Below are 19,493 nucleotides of genomic sequence, written 5' to 3'. Positions count from 1 at the left end.
GGATATATGCTCCACCCTCTCCAATGAATCAGCCAAGAAGTTTACTTTGAGTAAAACTAACAACACCCTTTTCTATGCAGATTCATTTTTTAAAATTTTGTTTGAGGTTTTTTGTGCATTGGACCTTTGCATGTACCCTCCTATCTGTGGCTCTATTGTCAGTTCAGCCCCAGTCATTGACCCCACAACAACCCAGGAAAGCAGTGCAGATGACTTTTCCATGCTCAGAGAGGCTAGTGGGTGCTTTTGGTGTCTGTGAGGGTGTCTGTGACTGTGTGAATGAGAGAGTATGGGAGAAATGTATGTATCTTCCGTTCTGGAACATGGCATCCTATCAGAATGAATTAAATTTTTATCATTTAGATGACACCATTATCCAGGGGGCGAATGACAGCAGTGAGTTCATACATTTCTGAGCTGGTCCCTCATGGGAAACAAACCCACAACCTCTGGCGTTGCAAGCACAATGCTCTACCAACTTAGCTACATGAGCCCCACTCGTCATGGAAATACTGTGCGTGTTTCAAATGCAACTAACAGACAATATAGAGTTTAGACTGCACTCTTGCTGCTCTGTTTTGAAGACTCTCCTGCCTGTCCATCCAGGCGTACAGTTTGGTCTGGATGGTTGCTACTTTAAGCACCCACTTTAGATGTGTACAGACAATATGTGAGCAGCACATGGCACACCCAACCAGCACATGGTTACAAATGTGTTAAGATCGAAAACCACAACAGACATGGACATGAAGAATGACCAGTACAGTCCTGTGAGACAGTGACCAGATTTATAAAACCAATCTACCGGGCCAATAGAAAAAAAGTACAGCTAGATTTTGTCTACCCAGAGATCACCAAAGAAACATTTTGATTGGATATTATTTTCTATTTGGTATTAACCCTTCTCTTTCGATCAAGAAGTGAAGAAGTAGAATAGGAAGAGCATTAAAAGGAACTAACAGACCAAATCTCTAAAAATTAATTAAATACAAGGTAAGTTATTATATATATTTGTATCAATCCTCATGCCTTTCTAAAAGTGTAGAAGTCCCTGACGGTTCCCCACTGATACCAATGCTCAATGTATGTTAGACCCTTTAAGACATTGCCATCAATGAGCCCAGTTAAACTCTGTATGGACGATTATTTATTTGCTTTCATAAACATGGCATGTGCCCCCTAAACACACCCCAGGCCCATAAACACAGAATGCACACCCACAGCCCTTAAATACAGAGCGCACCCAACGGCCCCTAAACACAGAATGCACCCCCGGGCCCCTAAATACGGATGCGCCCCACTGCCCATGAACGAGTAGCGCGGCCAAATTCCCCCCGGGAGCCGAGAGGAGAGGGTCAAGTACAGAAGAGTAATGTAAGCAGAGAGGATAAACAGTCCAGCCTGTGGAAGCAGGGCTAAAGTGGCTGTGCAGGGCCTCTGCTGGGTGGTGTGTTGGGAAGTGTTATGCTGAGTTGGCCTAAATGGGGAGATAATGGCCCTGGTAAGTGGCTTAGTGCTGATTGTTGTAGACGTTGAGCTGAGAGCCAGTATGACTGCTGGCCTGCCTGGCTATGTTCTATACACTCTCATAGTGTTGTGTTTCACCATTAGGTTGTGTGTGTTAGTCCTTCCCTGGCCCTAAGACAGCTAGTCCTCCCTGGTAGTGTGGAGACACCCGGTGTGATGAGATGACCTGCTTTACTTCGATAAGGGGTGTCATGTTCTAGTCTAGGTGTCATTATGAATAATGCCTTTCCCACACTTGAAAGAAGAGGGCAGTCTCAATGTCTTGGACTGGACTGAACACAAACATAGACTGCACACAGTGTCTCGCACACACACACATTTATGGACACACACTCAGGTTGTTAACGTGAGAGATGGGGATTTAATGCTGAATCGCTGAGTATTTGATGGCTCTTACCATGATGGACAAGGGTGTGTCTCCACTTTGGGCAGATCTGGACTGAGCCTCCCTCAGCCAGTCAATACGCCTGTGCTAAGTCTCTGGCTGAGGCTAACAGACCTTCCTAACTCTCAGGATGAAAACTCGTAAGTTATCCAGGCTGGAAAGAGTGTGGAAGGTACGTTTGGTCTCTATGTATTCATATTTTCTTGGTGTTTATTACTTTTGAAATGTTGTGCTGTAGGTGGATTTTTAGCACTTTGTTTTTATGGGTTTAGGAAATGATTTTGTATTAGCTTGATGTACTACCAATACTTTAGATGATGTAAGGATGTTAACTATGTCAGATAATCCAGACATTTGTCATTGTGAGCTTTCCTTTATCCCTCGATCAAAACATCAAGGGTATTGTTATCTCATTGTCTCGCTCTTTGAAGAAATATGGCTTTAAAACTAATTTATTTTGGAACAATTCTTTAATTAATTGCACATTAAATACATAATAGAATTCAAAACTTTTGTGGCACGTTTTAGGATTTTTAAGTGTTTTCTAGTTGATATTAGCTGGGCATATACTGTTGTTGGCTCAGAAACTGATAGCCTAATTGCTGAAATTCAAAGCTAAGTTGGGAACAAAGGTTGAAAATAGAGACGCTAACATAAAGGAGCCTAACATTGGGCTGTATGTGCTCCATCTCTTAGCTGGAAACGAAAAACTCTAAAGAACATTGATCTCATGTTTACTTATAGACTAATTGTTTCTATTGGAAGAATGCTTAGACAATTTGGCTTGAAAGGAAAAATTAGGGACAAAATAATATTTCATAGCCCCTTGTCTTCTCATAATGATAGTTCTTTAGTTTTGCTACAGTGGGGAGAAAAAGTATTTGATACACTGCCGAATTTTGCAGGTTTTCCCACTTACTGTAATTTTTATAATAGGTACTCTATAACTGTGAGTGACGGAATTTTGATACAATTTGATACATCGGAAAAGCAGAACTTAATATTTGGTACAGAAACCTTTGTTTGCAATTACAGAGATCATACTGTGAGAGCCAAAATTCTTACTGGTTGGTAGGTGATCTTATACTTATGTCATGCAATAAAAAATACATTGTGATTTTCTGGATTTTTATTTTAGATTCTGTCTCTCACCGTTGAAGTATAACTATGATAAAAATTACAGACCTCTACATGCATTGTAAGTAGGAAAATCGGCAAAATCGGCAGTGTATCAAATACTTGTTCTCCCCACTGTATATCCTCTTGGATAGTCACAGCGAATTATGTATTTAGTTGGTAGTAACACAGAGAATCAAAAAGGACTGTTTCCTTGGGACTGTCTAGCCAAACCCAGGCCAACACGGTGGACCGTGTGACTATGCCTTATGAGCAACATCATGAGAGTACTCCTGTTTTCAACTTTGATCACCTCTTCATATTAATGCTTTGATCTGAAAGTCATCTGCTGGTATTTCCAGTGCAGCATCCTACATATTTGTCATGGTTGCTTTTGATATTGTGATATGATTGAAGATTTCAAATGCAAAAGTTTACGTATTCAAACCGCTGAGAGATCTGAGTTTGCCACCATGCTGTGTACCTCAGAGCTACTGAAAAGTTCTAATTCTTTGATGTTCTCTTTGTTCTGTGAAACTTTGTATGTGTGTGTGAGCATGTTTTAGTTTGTTCTGGTGAGATAAGTACTGCTGATTGAGAGAATGAGAGAGAGCTGAGAATTAAACCAAATGAGGCTTTCAAAACTTCAGAGATTTCTTTTAGGGATAATAATAACATAGTCAACACAGTGGAATGTGCTATAATATTAAATAAATAAATGTATAAATATGTAAGTAATTAATTACATATATAATAAAATCAAATATATAAACATAAATACACAGTGCATTTGCATTGTGTACACATGCACATCATCCAAATGCAAGAGACTTCTCATTTGGATTGTGTAAACTTGTGCATTGCCCAAATGCAATGGGGCGGGACCTTTCATTTGATTGAGCTGTCCTCATTGGACTGCAGTGTTTTATGCTTGGTACACTGTGATTGGACACTTGAAAGCAAACTACCAGATGTGAGCTGTCAATCAAGTAGCACACAAATGAGTTAGTGTTACCTTGTCCATTATTGATAAAAAAAAAAAAAAAATCTTCTACTTTGAAAACCGTTTAACTGGCGAATTTGTTAGCATGTGGCCTGTTTTGAGTTTGTATCGCGGCCACCACATGATCAGGTGGAGGACCGGAGAAGTGTGTGTGTCCTGGTTGTGCCAGGCTCTCAGCACCGTTCTATAGGTCAATAGTAGGTGCAAACCCTGACGAGCCATTTGAAAACGTGTAGAAAGAGACAGAATTTGCCTACACAGCAATGTTTTTTTAATTGTCAACAAACTGCATAGATGCAAGGTGTTAGAAAAAGAGGGAATTGGGCCTGAGTTACGCAGGCTAGACAAAACACACATTTAAAGTCACGTTCTGCACATCCCCATTCATCAGATTTAACTTTCATAATAACACATTACTTCCAACACACAAACAAAAACTTAAATGGGCCTAAATATAGCTGGCAGACTACTGATTACACTGAACAGTAATCACTGGGGACATTTTGTATTGATGTATTCCTTGTCACACACTAACAAGCCTGTGATACACTTGAGTCTTCAGACTGATCAAGAACTTTCAACTTTTCTTTGTGTCTGTTTTACATTGTCCTGGTCTGAGAGTTGTTTTTACTGTCTTGCCTGCTCCTGTAGACATCTGCCCTCATTCATGAAACATTCTCAGAAAATATCTCAGATTCAAACGTGGCAAGAATTGTACTGTCTCAGTAGAACTGTCTCACCTCTTCAAAATGAGCAATGTCATCGCAGATGATAAGTCAGATAAAGCTGTGGACGTGAGAACCTGTTCCTTGTTTACATATAGGCTAAAACACCCATAATTTATGAGAGTTTGGTAATCATCAACCTATAGGGGAGAGCGGGGTATGTTGTCATACTTTTCACACTGTGTATCATTTACAGGGCACAATACATCAGAATGCTATACAAGTCTTGGGCTCATTTTGTAATCCATTACATCTTCATATCTTGTTTCAGTACGTAGTTGTAGACCATTAGAAGGTGTGCACTTGTGACAATTTGCCTCATCAGCGGGTAAGTTGTCACACTATGTAGTGTAAGTTGTCATACTATGTAGTGTGAGTTGTCACACTATGTAGTGTGAGTTGTCACATTGGATTATCAACTAATAAGAACACATCTTATTAAATGTGAATATTGATTTTGAATTCAAAACCAAATTCAACTTCTTAAAGCGCTCAAAATAAAAAAATCATACGTAGTGAATCTGGCAAATCATGCCTTTCAATCAAAACTATAATGCTGGCATAGCAACGGCAACTTCACCTGCCTCACGGCCTTTAACACTGTCAGGTGGTGTGCTGTCATTCTTTGTCTTTTATAATTTTCATTACAGGCTTATTCCACCCTCCTCTGTGTCTATTATCCTTGTTTCCACAATGCAATTCATAATATCCACACATACACTATGAACTAGTGTATGTGTGGATATACTGTCTCATATAGTAGACAAGCAATGTGTTAGTAGACTCACACACGCTAGAGCCTGTCTTGTGTAGTCCAAGGATATGTTAGCTGCTCTAAACTATATATATAATATAAGATTATTTCCATTCACAGTAACATTTAATAGCATAATTAGAGCTGATTACACAGTATTACAATGTTTTTTTGAGCATGTTCTATGTGTCTATGTATACTGGGGCTTGCCCCCAAAAAGTTGTGAAGACTTGCCCCAAAGTCATTGAGAGAACTTGTCCAAAACTGATATGTGTGTTAATTTTGGCTAAATCTCAAGCTTCGCTCAACATAGGACTGCAGCTAAAGTACCAAAAGACACCTTATTGTCACCTCTGCTCAGTGAAAAAAACTCACAGGTGGACAGGAAGTTGACCATAGAACATGTAGTCACACAAAGTAGCTATTTGATTTTTTTTATATAGCACATCTAGTTTTGGAGGTTTGAACAGTGTGACAACTTACCCCACTCTCCTCTACATTGACAGCTTTCAGCATAAATTATAGCGTAAAACCAGTAATTAACCATTCTCCATGGAAAAATCTTTGACACCTCAGCCCAGAGCTGAGGTCCTTTAGCCTAGTAGAGCAACTTCTGCCATTAGCCTATTAGGGTAACTGCTCTGCGCACAACCACTGGTTTATTTATACTCTCACTAGTCAATTTAAGACCTGTTAGCTAATCAAAATGCCAGCCATCGAAATTATAATGAGCATTTATGATCTCCAAGTATGTCAATACTATAGGCATGAGTGACTTAGGAAAAGCAAGACAAAGCAAGTTAATTTGTCTAGTGCATTACTTACACAAAGGCTATTCAAACCTTACAAAATTATGATCACAAATAAGAGAGAAAAAATGAAGCATAAAGCGAAAGGAATAAATCATACATTAATAAGATAGTGATACATTATTTAACATGTTGGTACATTTGTTATTCCTTGTACTCTTATTTTATATGACCCATTATAATTGTGGTTGTTCTTACTGAGGCTGTTTTTCATGATAATGTCCTATTGCGAATCAAGCATTATCTAGTTTTTTGACATTGATTTACATGTTTTCTGACCAGACGTGAGTTTGACTGTAAGGATATGACAAAGACAATATTGAGAAATACCAGCTGTGTCTGTGAAATTATCGAACATTCATTTTCATACACATGTTTCATGAATGAGGGCTAGTGTGTGGTTCTGCAATGTTTGTCATCTGACAGACAATATTTTTCTGTGGATTCCTCACTAAATGTGAGGGATGTTCACACAGTGTTATCCAAAAAATTTTACTTTTGGAGGAAGACTAGTTGATATTTAATCAATATTTGTAAGTGAAAGAATAATTGCAAAATATTGTTTCACCTGTAGGTGCTACAAAGCAGAATTTGGTGTAATGAAGATGTACCACTTGCTCTGTACTGTAAATGAGTAGAGCCTTCTGTTGGGATTGAAATGAAAAGCCATGTTAGTATTGCAGTAATTTACATTTTCTATAATTGTTGAATATAATCTCTCTACTCCAGTTACTGCCCATTTTATACAGAGAAATTGGCATAGTAGGCAGTTTAACCAGTCACAGACCTTCTTAAAGGTACTTCAGCTTCCTTTCTGTTCTACAGCTATTTCTTTAGCTTTAATAAAGTTTATGAGGTCAATAAGCCTGTTTTATATCACAATAACAGCAGTTGGGTTATTAGCCTTTTAATGAGTGCTGAGTCATGGTGAAATGTTTTGTTGGTTTGTTGGTGGATGTTGCAGACATTTATTTGATTTCTTACCTGTGGAGTCAGATGCATGGACTATTGTTTTAATATTGTGTGTATGTAATCAAGAGCTGCCACTGCTCTCTCTACCTGAAAGGCAAAACTACAGTGTCTGTTCTAACCAGTACATTTCTATTAGATTTTGTAACATTACACACTGCTGAAGAAGCCCCAGGTGTCTTTAGAACTCCAATGGTTTTTGGTTTATGAAGACATTGATTTGTGCCGAACACCAACGGTTTTATTTTATTTATTACTTCACAGTAAGTTAGTAATAGATCCTAGTGGGTATTTATTTGTTAAACTATTCAAAAAGAAAGTTTGCTTTGATGAAATATTAATGACAGAGATACATGATGGAACAACATCTCTTGCTGGTTTTTTCCCCCCACTAGGTGAATAGATGAGACATTAGATTAAGCAGACATCAGTTGAATCGTAATGTAAGTAAACAGAAACAGTGAGAGATTACAAATATAATTATCCAAGTCTGTATCGGTTCATCATGGGGTCTTGAGAAAACACTTTTCCGTAAACCAGGGCCCCTGGTTTACGAAGTGAAGCTGCAACCGTTAGACAAACACTTTTCACTCCATGACTTAACACAGAAACTGCTTTGAAAAGCGCTGAAAAGTATCTGAACTATACATGACCATTTAGCATGTGTTTCTATGTGTGTGTCCATGTGCAGTCAAGTGAATGGGTAAGTGTGTCCAAAGTTTGGCTGATACTGTATGTGTAGAAGCATTCTTGTGTTTGTGGAAATGTATGTGGATATATGTCTGTTTGAATATGTCTGTGTGAATATGCATAATTCCAGGCACTCCAGTGTGTAAAAGAAATAGACATTGCGGCAGATTAATGATTTTCTTGGTAAATTTCCCTGGTGGTAAAATAGGAGTTAATGATTGGTTGCAGGGGACTTGTTAATTACCCCTCCGTATTGTAATGATCACATTCTTCTCTCCCGATCATTTTTAAATGACAGATGGAACCGAGTGTTTTTACACAACTGAACATTTTAGCAGTGATGAACTATAGCGATTCTTCCTGATCTGGCCAGTTTAACCTTCTCTCTCACTTCCTTTGCCAAGATGTATAACAGGAGCTTTGGATGAGACAGGCGGCTGCTCAGTGTTTTTATTCTGTTAATACGGTCAATTGCAATGGAGAGGTCGCTTAGGCAGGTGTCGAATGCTGCCAGTTGGAAAGTGAAAATGCACTGTGTGAAGAGCCGAACAGCCAGGGAGGGTCATCAAGGTTGGTGGGTAACGGCCAGCTGGAGCATTGCCAGAGGGCGAAAGGGACGTGACAGACTGGCTGTGTTGGTCAGACAGCTGGCCTGGACTTGTGGTCACCTTGGGAACAGGTTGTCCCTGCCTTCAGCCACAGTACTAAACCTTCAGTCTCCTCAGCTGATCTAATTGATCCACACGATCTGACTAGTGGAATGCATTTAGTGGGTTTTGTGAGTGGGCTGAAGTTGTGCAGTGATGTGGTGAGTTCTTTACGTAGCAAACTGTTTCGTTGGAATCTGTTTCGGTTGAATCTGAGTGCATTGGGTTTTTGGGCATTAGTTGTAAATGTCATTATTGTTGTTATTATTATTGTTATTGTTGAAACCTGGACTGTTTAAGACAGACAATGTTTGGACTGTGTTTATAGTGGAGTGAAGAGGGCATAGGAAGATCATGTCCAGCGATCACAAATATCCAAATATGCTTGGCTCGTTCCTAATGACCAGGTGATAGCTGGTGACATGCTGTGGTGAGTGGAAGCTACCGTGTTTAATGCTGTTATGTCTGGATCACCCTCTTCAGTCAGATCACCTCAAAGGAGTCAAATCATTTGTGAGGTGAATTCTCTTCCTTTGTAGTGGAAATTCTTTTAACCACTTACTTTAATCCTGATTTCTTTGTTTTTGCAGTAATAGCACCTTTGCCTGTGTTTTGTGTAATTGGTGCAATGTACCCACAAGAAACATGTAGACTGACTTTGGGTCATGTATGATCTGAATTGTACTGCTCTGTGAAGTATCCAGTGTGAATTGCAAACTAACCCTGGTTGAAAGAAATCCTAGACCAGGTTGAGTGGTAGCCAAGATCCAGATGGTATGAATGAGGACTTTGCCGTTTAAAACAAGCTACGCTACCTTCACAAAGAATATGCCTCTCACAAATCGCACACTGAACATGTTTTTTAATGTATTTTTTAATGGAATTCTGACTAAGAAGTGTATGTAAAATGTGTTAATAATTGCTGATAATTCTATATTAGGTGCTGCTGCCTGACAAGGGTGAGGCTTCCATTAGTGATCACAGGAGGGAGCTAGTACCCAGGCTAGGCAGCACTATGGATCGATTATTGATTGGCATGGTGGTCAACACAGTGAAGGTGTAGTGGTAAAACCACTGCTATAATTGTGTCCTTGGAGAGAGAGGGGGAAAAAAACAAAGAATAAATCATCTCTTAAATGTTGCTCCAGACAGCCATTGTGTATGCATGCTTTCATGCCTCTTAAGGTATTTTGATTTTCAAATAGCTTGGAAAGTCTACTCTGACCTTCATCATTGTTACATTTCTCCAATTAAATGTGAATGTTGGTTCTGTTGTTATTTCCCCTATTGTTATTCCACTTGACTGCTGCAACAGGAAGAGATATTTCCTGGCACTAGATGGACTGTGATAATCAAACCTGTACATCAGTGTTTAAGGCTCTGCTGTCATTTGGCCTGTCAGTTGTTGTCTAGCCAGTATCAGTAGTGTTTTGTTTTCATTCAATGTAGCCTTTGCTCTAAATTAGACTACATATTTTCCAAATAAATGGTAGCTAATGATTAGGGAATATTATTTACAGTGGTGTGCCTGATCAAAGTTGGTTTGTCTTTCATCAGTTTTCTGGTGGCTCAGTATATGACTTGAGGGCATTTATTAATGAAAGTAAGTGACAGGAACGGGATGGAGTCCAACATACCCTAGCCATGGCTCCAGGCATTCTACTGCTGGCTGGCCTCTGAAGATAAGCCAGGTTGGTCCTGGTCTGTCTTTGGATTGGAGAACATGATGCTGCTGGAAGTGGGGAATTCTTCCCTCTGGTCTTAAAACTCTTGTAACTTTGACAAAAATTTTAAGTGCCATTAGGCACTAAATGTATGCAATAATGAAATATGTAAATGGAGCTTACCACAGGTTAACATTTTTCAAGGGTTCTGAAAGTATAGTCTGTTCACAGTCAGGTTGGCAAGTTGACCTTCCCTGTCATCTTGCCTCTGAGGACACAAAAGTGTGGCCCTGTTAGTTTGATAGTCATGGATCGCTGGGATAGCATTGATTCTAGCAATTTCTCCATGGTAACATCAACATTGCCAGGGCTAATTATGAGACCAGTGTTTACATGGTGTTCAATTAACACACTGCTTACTTTAAATACCCCCAACAATAATAATAATAAAGTCATCCCATCATTGCTGACACCTCTTGAGAATCCTACATTATTATCCTAACTGTACTAAACACTGCATGTGTTTGGGTTCTTATACTCATTTTAAAACCAAAATGTAGACATGAGGTAGTATACAATATTATGCGTTGTTTAAAAAATGCTACCAGTAATGGGCCAGAGTTTAACAAGTTCGATCTGTTAAAAATACAGATACAAATTAGAAGTATTCCTGTGTAGGGTAAGGTTAATTTGTTCACTTCACAGCTCTTTAAGTGGAAATAAAACCATTGTCTGTACATTGTTTCCATGACAACATTGTCCATAAATAAATAAATATGTATGATGGTTAAAATATTTTTTAATAAACACACAACATGCCCTGGTCAAATGTTTTTTAATTATCACTCTAATTGGATTAGAGCTGTATTGTTTAGTCTTTGCAAAATTAGGGATTTTGTTCAGTCGGTGTACGTTTGAATGGAATAAAGTGACTAATTTGCGTTATTGAGCTAATATGGGCTCAACAAAATAGGCAACAATAATGAAAATATTCCGTCACATTGAATCATTAGAAGCCAACTTCACTGTATTTTTATAGCTGAAGTTATCATACACACACACATAAACTACTGTACACACATTACTCTAGTTATCATCCACTCACCCACACAAACACAACCTACACACATTACTCTAGTTATCATCCACCCACACACACAACCTACACACATTACTCTAATTATCATCCACACACACACACACACACACACACACAACCTATACACATTACTCTAGTTATCATCCACACACACACACAACCTATACACATTACTCTAGTTATCATCCACACACACAGACAACCTATACACATTACTCTAGTTACCATCCACCCACACACACAACCTATACACATTACTCTAGTTACCATCCACCCACACAGACAACCTATACACATTACTCTAGTTATCATCCACCCACACACACAACCTATACACATTACTCTAGTTACCATCCACCCACACACACAACCTATACACATTACTCTAGTTACCATCCACCCACACAGACAACCTATACACATTACTCTAGTTATCATCCACCCACACACACAACCTATACACATTACTCTAGTTACCATCCACCCACACACACAACCTATACACATTACTCTAGTTACCATCCACCCACACACACAACCTATACATATTACTCTAGTCCTCCTATAAATCCCACGATTCCCCAATATTGGTTTCTTCCAATTTCAAGCTCTCATCACTGAGCCAGGCTTATGTTCCCATCCCAGCTCCACTCTCTCAGGAGGGGCGAGTTTACCGTGTCTGCACAGATAGCTGGTGCAAGAGGGCAATTGCTCTGCTGAGATTGGCTGTGGCTCAACACTAATAGGGAATAGGCTTTTCAGGAGAAGAGCATCAGTTTAATACAAATAAGCAGTCCTGCAGCCTGTACTACAGGGATCTCCCTTTAGATAGACTCAGGGATGGATTGTTTTTTGGCACTGATCACCCAACCACAATCTTTACTAACCTGATTCACAGTCTGTCATACGATATTTGAAAAGACAAAACAAATTCACTAGCTGGTGGGCTAGTAAGGCACACTTTCTATTAGCCCAAAAAGTGCTTGCCTTAAGCTGTCCGGCTTGCTAAAATGTCCATCCCTGGATAGAATCCATACTATCTAGATACCTTTAGAGAAATGTGAGAATGTCTGATGGGAAGGACAAAGAACTATTTATACTGCATGTGGGAGTATATGTAACAGCTACTCAAGGGGCTGTGTGTGACCACATACTTTGTATTCAGGGACTCAACATACTCCGGACGAATGCTCTGCAGAATGGTGGTATTAATTGTGCGTATTCATAATGAAATTATACTCATTAAATGATATTGCCATGTATGCTTTATTGTAGCATATTTCTCTTTAGGGGTTGTGAGGAGGTACCTGCATTGCTTACTGATTAGCACAAATTTATATGATGGTAATGTTTGTTCTCAAGGGTGTTGAAGAGTAAAAGTATTTACTGATTGGTTTAACTGGCGTAACTCTCCTCTTTCAGAGACCCATTGTATTTGACTACACATATCATGAAGAACAAGGTGTAATGATGCAGGTTGGCAAAAATAACCCACAATGTCTAAAGCTCACACGGAGTCGATGATCATTCCACCTTTCTCTGATTGGGGCTTTATCAGAAGCCCCACAAGATTATTGGATCATCTGAAAAATACATTGGTCAATGGTCAGAATAAAAAACATTTGTCTTGGCTAATCAGAACACAGCAGTAATCCCAGTGGGGGTCATATTTTCCAGAGAAAATTACCAATCACCAATAATCAATCAAATACTTTACATTGACATATTGACACAAGCTGTATAATGCAAAAGCCCAGTTCTTCATAGTTGAGGTTTCCATGCTTCTTATCTATAGCATCTCTCAAGAGGAGAGGATATATCACTTATACTGTATGTTTGTTTACCCAACCTGGGGATAAAGTAGGTGCTTATCAGTGAAATCAGCACAGAACATTATTTACCAGACCACCAGTCTAAATTATTCTTAGCGTATGAAGTGAGGAAAATCTTATGAACTTCTGATTGCTGCTCACTGAGCTGTACAGGACCACTGGTTCATGACCTGTAGACATAAATGGATGGTTGATAAACTGGAGACACCTATAGTGAACAATCTAATAAGCGTAATAATAAAAAGGCTACTACCCCTGATACTTTAACCACCTGTACTAGTAACTGTGTCCAGTGTTTCTGTAAAAGCATGTGTCTGTGCGGGGCAGAGACAGAGCTGGGTGCTGTCTGCTCACAGTAAACTACAGCAGTGACATGTCCGGTCTCAGAGCTAGAAAGCTGGGAATGGTCCTCTGTCCTCACGGCTAATTGTGCAGTGAGGAAGAAAGTGAGGGCTGGGCTGGCAGACATCTATAATTAGGCTGTGTGGTTGAAAGGCAGGAGCGCATGCTCCCTGGAGTACTGTGGGGAGAACAACACGAGGCAGCAGACACTGGCCCCGCGCACGCTGGCAGCAAGGGACCACATGACAGTATAGAGGGTAACAGCCTAGTTCAATGTTAATTAGCCTTGGAAAGACTTGTTAAGAGTTACGAGACGGGGAACGGAAAAGTGCCTACTTGAATTAACATTTTCATTGTGATCGAACATTAAGGGACGTTTCAGTAGTTGGGCATTAATTGTGTTACAGAACAGAAAATTTAATTTGTGTCTTTTGAAAGAGAAACATTTCTGTTGTTTTTAAGGAAGCATGCTGATGGTGTTTCAGATTTTTTTTGTGGGGGTTGAGCATAAGTTCTGGATGTTTCATCTAATGTATTTTAGGCATGTTTGTAATTCTCACTTTCCATTCTAGCCATATTTGCATAGCTGCTTCATTCAGAGAACATCTTGCCTTGCAGTGTGAAAGAATCTTGAGTTCAGTCACAAAATATTGAATTATTCATAAAGTGAGAGGAAAGATCAGCATCTGTGACTCACATCACGTTTTTTAGCTAAACCATTTTGCTTTTACCCTCACATTTGATCTAATATATTATTATTATTATTATTATTATTGTTACTGTGTATACAGTATTGGAGGGGGAAAAAAGTCTGCTAGCCTAAACACAACAGCACTGGATTTTAGTATCTTCCCTATCATCACTGTGACACTGGTGCATAAGTGTTCAGAGAACTGGTGCATAAGTGTTCAGAGGACGTCAGACATTTAGTCTGCTGCTGTTGATGGATGATTAAGATTATATGATGACGATTATAATTACGGATTACGCTAACAGGTTAAAACAGCGGCCATGCACTTAGTCATGGAATGAGGCAACGATTAATTCTAGACCACTCACCCAATATCACTGTCTCTGCACGGAAGCATTTTTTGCCATAATAGGCTATAATGATTGCTTCAGCGAATTGTACTACTCGTAGCCTACATGAAAACTCGTCATCCGCGTGACATCTAGGAGGAAGGATTGGTATGAAGTTGATTTCTCTCTCTCTTTCTCTCTGTTTCTCTCTCTCTCACTGCATTGAAATTGAAAGCGCGGCACGGTTCGCAGCACTCCGCACCTGTCTGTTTCAGCTTGACAGCTGTGATCTTACCGCTGTAGTTATCATGACTTCTCCTAAGGAGCCAAATGCGCCGGCGAAATCAACTCAAAAACAAGAAGAGCAGGTAGGCCTTTTTTGTAGCGTATGGATTATTACAAGCCTTAAACAACTATGTTAAAATATATTGAAAATACGTTTTGGAAAACGGCACGATTATTGAAGACTTTGACCCGATATGGGACGCTGCGCATGCGCATATATATTTTTTTTTGCCAATTTAGGATTGTATACAGATGTTTGCTGTGAGCCTGTAACAATGAGGGATTGAGCTAATGGTCACTTAAAAAGCTTAATTGATTTCCTTCTTTCGTTTCACATAGAATTTAAAAAGTGGCCTCTTTTTATTCAGACACGGGGGGCTTTTCCAGATGTTTTTTGTAATAGTAGACTATGAGTATGTATAGGTAAATTAATATCTAATTTGAAATATCTGTAAAAAATATCGTGATGTTCAGATATGGCTAGTTATTGATATATGTTGACTTTTTAGAACCTAAAACGTCCTCATCAAATCTTTCATGGCTTGGACCTTAAGTGTTTTTTGTTGGAAGATGGTTAGTAGGTGCCCTGTCACACTGAGGTTTGATCTGTATTCTAAGCAACATTTTGGAACAGTTGTTTTAATATTTGACAGGCTTTTAAAGTATAATGTAAGGATATGAAAATAAATTGGTATTTAATGCAGTCATTGCAGAGTGCAACTTTTGCATGTTGTAAAGATTCACTCAACACGGCTGACGATAACAAACCATTGAATAGAGTCTGATAGACATCAGAATAGCAATACCAATATTTGAGGATCCACATGTTTGTGTATTACCTTACCCACTACAAGGGATTCAGATCACAGTTTTAGCTCCAACCTCTGGATAGTTTTGAATTGATATTTATGTTGTGTCTTCACCGGTAATCTGTTCCTGGATGGGATTAAGATTAAATTATGTTTGTGTTCTGAGTAGGTTCATCAGAAAAACAGAAGAACACAATACAATTTGAAAATGACAGTTAGATTAATGAAGGGATGAAAGGATGTATCTAGAGAATAATCCACAGCCCTGCTGTTTCCCATTTCCCTTTTAGATAGCATTGTATTCCCCTTTTCCTAATATTGTGCTAGATTTCTATATCTCACATTTTATTGGGAGTGAAAAATCTGGATGAAAATAAGTGTTTGACACAATTAAGTCAATAAATTTTTCTTTTGGGGGCCACTATGTAAATTGATTTTTTTTTAATTTGTGACTTTTACGTGAGTCTTGATAGGAATCTCATATCTCAGAGGTTGTGGCCAGCACCACTTCCTCAACATTGTTGTAATCAAGACTCAAACGAAAGGTCAAACTCTGTTGACAGCGTTATAGTTCTCTCCTTATCTAATGAATCCTCTTGGCTGGTATGGTAATGTCAGTTGGCATTCCCAATTGGAACACATAAATCATTAGTCTGACCATTCTTCTGAATGCAATTTCAAACAGAAGAATGGTCAGACTAATGAATCAGAGCCATCTATAAAAATATGACTGATGAATATCAGTGTCAGCGTTGTCAGTGTTTGTCTATTCTGAATCTTTGCTCAGCTAATGTATACAGCTGAGGAAAGAGATTCCATTAAAAACATATGTCTTTCGTAACTTTAAAGTTATTTGTTGGATCTGGACAGTACAAGTTAGCTAGTTGGTAGTAAACATCAAACTGTGAAATAATAGTGAATAATTTAGTAGTACCACACACATCTATTAGTTAGCCAGGTGATTTTAGTCAGTAGCTAGATAGTAACATTATCTAACCTAAAAGCCAACAATGTTGTAATGTAATAAAAAGCGTTAGTTGGATGGGCAGACTGTATACTGTCAACAAATGTTTTCTCTTTCTTGTAGCTAGCTAGTAAATTGGCCTTAAAAGTCAACACCAATCTCTCTAATGCATGCATTAATTAGATCTTCGACCCACCTCACCCATTAGCTAGTCAACTAATGTTAGTAACTAACTAGTGACCTAAGCCAACGCTACAAGGTTGTCACTATTAGCTGTCCATTCAATGATAATAATGAATAACATATAGGCAACATATATTCATCATGCTTACTCCCAGCTAACTAGCTACAAAGGTTATTTGTTAACACAAAACTTTTAGAATTGATACACTGTTAATTTATATTACATGTATGAATGGGTATTGCAGTCAAGTTGGCTTGTAACATCAATATAGACCTTCTTACACTCCTCCCATCTATTAGAATTCCTGTCAACAGCAACACAGCCATAGAAAATGAGCATTCCAATAAAACATTCATCTGTATAATATATAACTTTTTCAAAATACTGCATATTCTTTGTAAAATGGATACATTTGAATAATAAAAATATATAAAGAAGAAAATTCTTGGAGGCAGCGGTAGGAGTAAAGGTGTCATACCTGAGACACATCTAAATATTTCATGGTCCAATTGCTAGCCTGCACTCTTATCAGCTCTCTGTGCTTTACAGCTCACCACCAATATTCCCATGAATACTAAATAGTACTTGGCTAGAGAATGCTGGTGCTAGCTGCATTTGCTTTGTGAAATCATATCAGAGAATTATAAAAAAAAAAATGCAAGAGGAAGTAAGGTCAACTTGTGGCAAATGTGCGCTCAGACACAAACGCTTGTGTCTTTGTCCTTTCTATTAGCTGCACACAGTTGCTATTCTCATCTCATATACTTCCCATCATTCCTCCCACTCAATCCGCTGTAAAGTGTACTACTTCATTTTGGCAGATTGTTTTCATTACCGTGGAAACCAAACAAAACACTACATTTTGGGGGATGGAAATATTGGTACTGTAATTGTTGTGTTGTGCCACAGAAATCATTCTTACAAATGGCATCTTTCTGATCTATGCCAGACATTGTGCCTTGTTTCTATGGTGATGTTGACTAGCCCTAGCCAAAACGGCCTGTGTCTCTGCCTCCCCTTACTCTGCTTGTTTTTCTGTCTGTGTGTTGCAGATGGCTGGTCAAAGACAAACTTCTCCATACAGAATGTTGTCTACATAGATATACAACTTTGTTTCTATTATGGGTCAGGGGTGAGAACTGTTCAACATCTGTCCTTGGGGGCTCAAACACTTTGGATGTTTCATTTCTAACTGATAGTTAATTCCACTCACCTGTTCTAAAACAGTCCCTTATTACGATAGGTTGAACAGAGGAAGTGTTTCGTCCCTCCAGGACTGGAGATGAATAGTCTTATGTAGATCCATCTACAGATGAGTGTGAGTAATCTGTAGGGCCAACTCCAGTATGAAAATGGATGGACTCATTACTGTAAGGAACTATGTATAAGAGAATCTGCTAAATGACTTCCATGGCAAATAAATCCCCTCATTTTTCAACCAATTCAGTGGATATGGGGGAGGAGTTAAGCTGGATTGTAGTCTACCTGACATTTAAAGTGGAAGTCGGTCACATGCATTATCTTTCCATTTCCCCTGAGATCCAGAACGTCCTGTAGCAGGTATGTCACGGATGACTTTGTCGCTGTCTAATGATAAACACCCTCTCATGAAAGAAAAATTCCTTAGGACAAAAGAAATGACTGTATTTCATTAATGTACAATTGTGAATCTTCAGAAGCTACTTTGAATACATATCTTGGTCTTAGTGTTGTGAAGTTGTGCCTACAATAAGAGGAGTGTCTGTTGTCAGGATATGTGAAGAAGGTGAAATTGTAAAGCATAAGTGACAGATTTGATTGTATAGCGACAATGACTATTTGTACAAGTACTCTTTGTATTGCCCTGTTGAGAAGTAATCATTTCACCGCTCCGTTTAACCTGCTTCATCCACTTTGATTTGTTTTATTCTTCTGAGATATCATTCACATTGCAATGTGCATGGACATATTGGTTTGGTTCTAAACAATTGAATGGACCATGCAACACACTGATGCATAGATCCACACTTTCATAGTCTACTCCTGTTTCAACTCCCTGTTGATCATTTACATAGGTCTTCTATGACTTTCCATATTTGGAATACCTTTTAATCCAAGTTTAAATATGTCATTGTGATGCTATCAGTGACCTCATTAATGTAAGAATTATTTATCTTTATAATCCAATAACAATATATTGACGGTCTCCCATCTTATGCATATCTGGCCCTCTCAAGGAGTTCATGGTGACGGCTCTTAATGTCCTTATCCCTCCACGCTTATTGGGAATTGTGTTGCTCGCTTCCCACGTGTCTGCACAAATATCCTATTCATTATCTAGAGGATGTATTTATTGATCTTGAATATGAGCCATGCTGCTTTGGTGGAGTCTGTCCCCTATGGCATTTAAGTTGCATTTACTTACATTAGTATGTGTGTCTGTAACGCGTATCTCCTCATCATCATGCAAGTTAATCATTCTACATTCTACAGAGAGCATCCAAGGTTTTCTACCGTCTGTTTTTGTAATCCTCCCAAACGGAGCAATTTGCCTTTAGAAAGGTCACCCAGGAAATCAGTGCACTTTCAGTTACACCCACACAACCAAGCTGAGTGTTACAGAATCTAAGAAAATATATTAATAGATACAGATGCATCAGGTGCTTTCTCTGCGGTGATCAGGTTTGAAT

General features: G+C 38.7%; 1 protein-coding gene across 7 annotated transcripts in view; it reads left to right on the top strand.

Moving 5' to 3' along the window:
* The window catches only part of LOC105019106 (dipeptidyl aminopeptidase-like protein 6), a 101,690-nt gene that overhangs the window by 41,321 nt on the left and 40,876 nt on the right, over positions 1-19,493 (top strand). Inside the window, exon 1 of one of the 7 annotated variants that reach the window (XM_034291527.1) lies at positions 2,043-2,084. The exons of 5 other annotated variants lie outside the window; for them this stretch is intronic. In XM_034291527.1, coding sequence (XP_034147418.1) covers positions 2,043-2,084 — 42 coding nt within the window. Of the gene's footprint in view, positions 1-2,042; positions 2,085-14,817; positions 14,951-19,493 lie in introns of those variants that run through there. One more of the 7 variants, XM_010885029.4, reaches the window with a different exon arrangement.

This window comes from Esox lucius, chromosome 3, assembly GCF_011004845.1.
Source record: "Esox lucius isolate fEsoLuc1 chromosome 3, fEsoLuc1.pri, whole genome shotgun sequence".
NCBI lineage: Eukaryota > Metazoa > Chordata > Actinopteri > Esociformes > Esocidae > Esox > Esox lucius.
This window is presented reverse-complemented; position numbering and strand designations above follow the sequence as displayed.